This window comes from Egretta garzetta, unplaced genomic scaffold (assembly GCF_000687185.1).
Source record: "Egretta garzetta isolate BGI_Z169 unplaced genomic scaffold, ASM68718v1 scaffold589, whole genome shotgun sequence".
NCBI lineage: Eukaryota > Metazoa > Chordata > Aves > Pelecaniformes > Ardeidae > Egretta > Egretta garzetta.
The window spans coordinates 116555-123243 of NW_009266282.1; the positions used below are offsets into that span (position 1 = coordinate 116555).

The 6689-nt window shown below is 54.6% G+C and overlaps 1 protein-coding gene across 1 annotated transcript; it reads right to left on the reverse strand.

Annotated features, from left to right (window-relative positions):
- Positions 1 to 39: 39 nt before the first annotated feature.
- Positions 40 to 4555, reverse strand: CCDC42 (coiled-coil domain containing 42). The gene is made up of 7 exons (XM_009647248.1): positions 4479 to 4555; positions 4044 to 4149; positions 3810 to 3914; positions 3091 to 3288; positions 2132 to 2353; positions 607 to 765; positions 40 to 138 (listed from the first exon to the last, which is right to left on the reverse strand). The coding sequence occupies exons 1-7, from the start codon at positions 4553 to 4555 to the stop codon at positions 40 to 42; spliced, it is 966 nt and encodes a 321-aa protein (XP_009645543.1).
- Between the last annotated feature and the right edge of the window lie 2134 nt (positions 4556 to 6689).

A 6689-nucleotide genomic window follows, 5' to 3' on the forward strand; every position in this document is an offset into this window, starting at 1 on the left:
GAGCCTTTTCTGGGAGAGCAGGTCATGGTGCCGTGTCCCTTACAGCTCCGCAGGTAGAGATGCTCGCTGGCGGTTCTGCACATCGTTCCGTTTCCCCTCCATGGAGATGTCTGTGAGGTCTTGGATGAACTGCTGAATCTAGGGAGGGGAAGAGAGGTGGCAAAGCTCAGAGCAGGGATGGGAACAGGAGTTTGTTGGTGCTTTTGGAGGGCAAATTTCACCAACCAAACGGAGCAGGAGGATAAAGCATTTGCCTTGCTGGATCTGCACCACCAGAATGGGCTCTGGTGGGTCAGTCTGAGTTCAGGGCAAGGGTGAAGACCTTGGCCATGGGTTGATCTGCATCCCCTCCATCCCCTGCCCCAGCCTGCCTGGCTTCCACTCCTTCTGCCTCCACAGGGACCCGCCCCCCGCTCCGCCTCCTCAGACAAGGTAGGTTTGCCTAATGTTCTCTGCCCATTCCTGGGCCCAAGAGAGAGCCCAGGTGAAAAGGACGGTGTCTGTTGGGCACATTGATTTCTCTGGGCTCTCCCCACCCTTTGGACAGCTGAGGGTCATCACTGCTTCTCTTTCTGGGCAGGGAGGAGGGGTCTGGCTTGGCTCTACCATGTTCAGCTGCCTGTGGCTGTCGTCTGCTGGCATGCTCAGGTTTGCTTTCAGCTGTGTGCTCACACACTGGAAGAGATTGAGGATGGCCATCTTGATGGTCCCCAGCTTCAGGGTTTTCTTGGCAATCGTGTTCTGGATGTCATCCCAGCGAGTCTCCTGAGAGGAGAGATGTAGCATGGGGACATGCCCTGGCAAAAATGCTACTATGGGGACAATCTCTTTAGCAGGGCCATCTGTGACAGGACAAGGATAATGGTTTTAAACTAAACCAGGGTAGGTTTAGACTGGATATAAGGAAGGAATTCTTTCCCATGAGGGTGGTGAGACACTGGCACAGGTTGCCCAGAGAGGTGTTGGAGGCCCCATCCCTGGGAACATTCCAGGCCAGGCTGGATGGGGCTCTCAGCAACCTGATCTGGTTGAAGGTGTCCCTGCTCCCTGCAGGGGGGTTGGGCTGGATGGCCTCTAAAGGTCCCTTCCAAACCAATCCATTCTATGATTCTATGCTTCAGCACTGGAGACCCTGGCTTGGAGATCCTAACTTCCACACTCATCTGTTTTGCTAGGAAGAACCTGTTCTTGCTGAGGGCTGTGCTGGAGCTGCGTCAGCTTGGTTTGGTGGAAGCAGACCCAGCTGCTCCTTGTCCCAGGACCTCCCCATCTCTCTGCTGGCTCCTGCAGTCCTTACTCTAGCAGGTCCTCCCCCTTTGCACACCCCACAGCAGGACTAGCTGATGCCCTGGGACCAGCACATCCCACTGCCACCCTCCCTGACCAGGTGCTTTCCAGCTTTGCCTGATGGGACCCAGCTCCTGGAGCCTGGACTATCTAATAAGGGAATTTGGCAAGGCCCCCTCAGAGTGATGCAAAGGGAGCAGGGGCCAGCATAGCTGAGGGCATTTCTGAGCACTGGTTACATATGGATATGCCTCATTACAGCCCAGTTTACCACCAGTCTGGTCACTTTTGGACTGTTAAGGAGGGAGGAGAAGGGGTGAGCCCTGGTGGGCAGATGCTGTGCAAAGGATGAAAACAAATAATAAAAATCAGCAAACCCAACTTCACCCTGAGGCCTGACCCAAGTACAGTGGAGGCCATGAGACATGCCCTACTGAAGCCCCATTAGAGGGATGATGTTGCAAGGAATGGTGGATGGAAACGAGCATGTCCAGCCTAGATGAACCCAACGGGCACGTGGTGGAGAATGCTTGGGGTTTGTGCCAAGGCAGACCACCTCAAAGCCTGGTTAGCTAATCTCTTTTAACTATGAGTTCAAGCAAGAAGTGAAGATCATGATGGCTTTGTGAGGGCCTTGTTTTAACCGCTGATGTAACCTGACCCAGACCTGGTCCGTCATTCTTCCTTCTACAACCCCTTGGAGGAACAAAATTAGGCACCTCCTCCAATCTCAAAGGCTGCCACTGGGCTCGCCATGACCCCATGGCTTAGGGATGAGCCATTGGCTGGTCCTGACACAGCCAGGCCTTGGAGATCTTCCCCTGCCCACCCCACATTTCCTCACCCAGGGAAGGACGTCAGCTTGAGCCTGGTCAAAGCGTAGTTGGAGCTGTACCAGCTCGTTTTCATACTGCAGGATCTTGGCTTCTTTCTCTGCCATGTACTGGTCCAGGAGCACCTTGGCTTGCTCAGACATCTCCTTGTGCCCCTGTTGTGACTGCAGCAGGTCCTTGTGTATCCTCACCAGTGTCTTGTAGCGCCAAATGACTTCCTGGATCTCCTCAAACTGCAGCACAGGACTCCTGGTGTTAGCAATCCCCCTGCCCTCCCCTCAGCTTGATTGCAAGTCTCGTGCTGTTTGGCATCATGCCCTGACCAGGGACAACACCTTCCCCAGCTGAAAGATCTTCCCTTCTTGACGAGACTATTGTCCCAGTTGGTTTGTGAGCATCGCCACATTCCCTGTATGTGCACATCCCACTGTGCCAGGCCCAGAGCTGTCACTGCCATAAGCAAGGGCAGATATTGCACCTCTTCCCCAGGTGAGCAGTGCTCCGATAAAACACAACTTCAACTGCCAGTGCTGAGTCACCGAGACATGGGATGGGGCAGCTGGGGCTGTGGGAGTATGAGCAATGCATGGAGAGAAGCCCAGGCATCCTTGAGAAGGGGGACAGTTTTTTTGACAACTGCCCAGGTTCCCATTCCTGGGCAGCTTTTCACTTCCCCCAAATTATCAATGTGACATGAAGAAGGTCCCCGTTCCCCTCAGGTCTGTCCTTTCCCCCCTTCTAACAGTTTTTCTTTGTTTTTTCTCAAGCTTTCACCTCCTTTCCTGGTTCTCCTCCCCTAACTCTGGTCCCCTCAGCTCACCTTGGTTGCAGGGAACCTCAACCCATCTGAGGTCATTGGGTTTGACCAAGTGTTATGATTTCCCTGGACTTGCCTTATCTCCTCTAGGTTGAACACCCATGTAAGGTCCTCCTTGAGGCCATGATCTGTCTCTCTCATGTCCAAACTCACCTGTGAGATCTTCACCACATCCTCCAGGTATTTGTTGAAGATGGAGTACTTCTGCACTTTGTTGCAGAGTTTCTGGTGCTTATTTCTCAGGGCTTCCAGTTCCCTCTTAGCTCTCAAAAGCTCACTTTCCTTCAGCATCCTCCTCTCTCTCTCTTTGCTGGCTTTCTTCAGAGCTTGGATTCGCATCTTATCATTTTCCTGGTGTTTCCCCCAGAAACACACATGCAGAAGGGAAGACAGGCAAGAGAAGATGGAGCTGAGTCACACTGGGAGGAGGTAACTTCACAGAGGAGAGACCAGTACTGGAGCACCCCTGGGAGCATTTTCACTCCCAGTTTAACAGGGCCATCCCTTTTGCATTGACCCTTCGGTCTTGGAGACAGGCACCTGGGATGGGACTCTGATTTTCAGACCTGCTGGAATCTGTCCCTGGAAGACACCTGGGTGTCAACAGTGGGGATGGGCTGAAACCCTTCTTGAGGGGTGTTTGGGGCCCTCAGGAGATCACGCTGGTACGGGACAAGCTCTCTCCCACCCAAAGCCTACCAGGGCTTTCCACATCTGTGGTACAGACCCCTTCCAGTCCTCTTCCTCATACCTCCAGACTCAAGGGAGTCTTGGACAGACGTGGTGGCCCAAGGCTGTTTCCCCAAGGGAGGAAAGGAGGTGGTGGTGCAGCACAGGGGCACGTCAGCCAAGCTGATCAGGGGCAGGTGTACCTTCAAAATCCTCCCAGATTTCTCCATGTAGGTTTTCAGCTGAATCTCCTTGGCATGGAGGTCCCTCCACCGGCAGGTTATAACTTTCATCCTCTCCTTGAAGGCCTGGCAGCACCAGAGCAAGTGTGGCACGGCTGCCTGCCTGCACCTGGAGCAGCTCACCCACCCGCTGCTGCCCTCCAAAAAACCACAAGTCCTCCCAACCATGCCCCAGCACCTTCCCATCTTTCTCACCTCTTCCTTCAGCTCCAGAGCCTTTTGCATCAGTTGGGCTTGTTTCTTCTTCTCCTGGAGACGGATAAATGGAGACAGGGAGTCCTCTTCTGTCAGTCTGAGTTTCCTGCCACAGAAGTTTTCCTCAAGGTTAAATGCTGGGTCCAGTACCTTGGCAGGATGTTGGATTGCTCTGTCCCGTCACCCCGGGTGGGGGGGCAGAACAACCTAACACCCTCTCAGATCCCATCTGGCAGTGTGGCATGCCCACCCCTCCCTAGCGGGGATCTCTGACAGAGCAAGGGGGTGTTACAGGGAGGAACAGGGCTAGAGAAGGGAGGTAGGAGAGGAGACCAAAGTGGTGGACATAAGGGATGGGAGTTTGCCATGGTGGGGGAAGGAGGGATGGAGAAGAGGATGGAGGGGATGGAGGTGGGTGGAAAACCTCCCCCTCACCTGAGCAAGGGCAGGAGGTTCTGCCTGTACTGCATGCGGAAATAGGCTGACAGGTCCTCATCGCCCTCGGTGGCCATTGCTCCAGCCACCAGCAGGACCCAGAGAGCCCAGGTCCTCCTGGCACTGCTCCTCTTCCAAGTCAGCCCAAGAGCTGCCTTGGGTTTGGTGGTGAGTGGGAGAGGCAACCGGGCAGGGGATGAGCCCCTGGGTGCCTCCTACCTCCGCTCTCCTAGGACCTTCCTTGCCCTGGTCGTGCCTGTGGCCACCGGCTTCTTGGTGGCCAGTTGGCATGGGATGGTTGCCAGGGGCAGTTGGAAGATGCTCAGGTGGTTACTTAGCAACAGAAGCAGGTGATGCCCCCATGCCAGCTACGGGGACTGACCGCTGTGTCCAGGACCAGAACTCTTCTCCCAGGTAATGGGTGATGGGATGAGGGGAAACGGCCTCAAGTTGTGCCAGAGGAGGTTTAGATTGGACACTGGGAAAAATTCCTGCCCTGAAAGCGTTGTCAAGCACTGGAAGGGGCTGGCCAGGGAAGGGGGCAAGTTCCCATCCCTGGGGGTATTTAAAAGCCGGGCAGACAAGGTGCTTAGGGCCAGGGTTTAGTGGTGGGATGGCAGGGTTAGGGTAACGGGTTGGGCTTGATGACCTTAAAGGGCTCTTCCAACCCAAACGATTCTGTGATTCTATGACTCCTCAGCACTAAAGGAAAGCTGAACAAATGCAGATTTCTTTCCCTTCCTCTCAGTTTTCGCTGGTTCTTCCTCTGCTAAAAATCAGCCCCTGTGCCCTCTGCTGTCCTGGGCAGGTATTTCGGTGCCCCCGACATCCACATCCCGCTGTCTCAGCGCTCAGGGCAGGCGCTTCCTCCTTCTCTCCCAAAACAGCAGATGGAAAGACAGCTAAACTGCGGCACGTCCTCAGGGATGCTGGAGTACTGTACTGGCCACGGTTCCCACTCTGTGTGGGACTGAGGTCTACCATTCGCTAAAAAAACCCTGATTTTTTAAAAATGTGTTTTATTTTTTCCCCAGAACAAGGCATTTGAATGAGGTCCTTGCCCAAAAAAAAGGGTTGGAATTCATGGGCCAGGGGGAGGAAAACCCACAGTTGATGGTGGCCTTGGGGTCTGCTCTTTCCACAGATTTCCCCCTCTGATTTTTGCTTCTGTCAGTCCCTGGCTTCCTCACTGGCTTGACACAGGAGAGCATTTCAGTGAGCTACCAAACCTGAAACACCCCTGGCTTGGTGGAAAAGGGTACGGCTGTCTGGTGGGAGAAGTCTTCATGTCCTTGACAACCCTGACTTGCACCAGGGAACTTGTTTTCAGGCAAACATCACCCCTTGCTTGTTATAAACCAGCAGGAGCTGGGGAACGCCTGCTAGATCTGTCTGGCACTTTAAACAGCAGGAAGATGTATGGCCCAGGAAGGGACCATTTGTTATATGACAGATGCTTCATTTAGAGACAAATGACCCAAGGCAAAGCAGTGAATATGCCTGGCTTTTATTAGTGAGGTTCAAACTGGTCCCATCAGTGCCAGGTGGCTTCCCCTCTGTCCATCCCAAGGTCACTGTTCCCATCCCGGCAGGTCCAGATAGATTAAACCTCATCTTCTGGAACCTGGCAGGGACAAGTCTTGCCTGGGAGTGGGGCTTGTGCCTGCCTTTGAGGTGAGGGGGCTCAGACCCTCCTCCAGCAGGCAGGGATCCTCTCTGGAAAAGTCCTGCTGTATTGGGTTTGTGTGGCAAGGTTTTCGTAGCTACGGGCTGGCTTCTGTGAGAAGCTGATGGAAGCTTCCCCTGTGTCCACTGCTGACCAAGGTCAAGCCCATCAGCGATAGTGGTAGTACCTCTGGAATAAAACAGTTAAGAAAGAAAAAAACCTGCTGTAGCACAGTAGCCGGAAAGAGAAGTGAGAGGATGTGAGAGAAAACAGCCCTGCAGACCCCCAGGTCAGTGCAGGAGGGCAGGAGGTGCTCCAGGCGCAGGAGCAGAGATTCCCCCACAGCCCCTGGTGCACCCCATGGTGGGGCAGGATGTCCCCCTGCAGCCCATGGAGGCCCACGGGGGAGCAGATCTCCCCCCATAGCCCGGGGAAGACCGCACACCGGAGCAGGGGGGTGCCCGAAGGAGGCTGTGACCCCATGGGAAGCCTGCGCTGGAGCAGGCTCCTGGCAGGGCCTGTGGCCCTGTGGGGAGAGGAGCCCA

Bases quoted from the DNA above. Each gene is read 5' to 3' on its own strand.
- CCDC42 (XM_009647248.1), bottom strand. From the start codon at position 4,555: ATGGCCACCGAGGGCGATGAGGACCTGTCAGCCTATTTCCGCATGCAG. The intron at 4,150-4,478 runs GTGAGGGGGAGG...CTTCTGTGGCAG, and splicing joins AACCTCCTGCCCTTGCTCAG to GAAACTCAGACTGACAGAAG. The intron at 2,354-3,090 runs GTGAGTTTGGAC...CCTGTGCTGCAG, and splicing joins ATGTGGTGAAGATCTCACAG to TTTGAGGAGATCCAGGAAGT.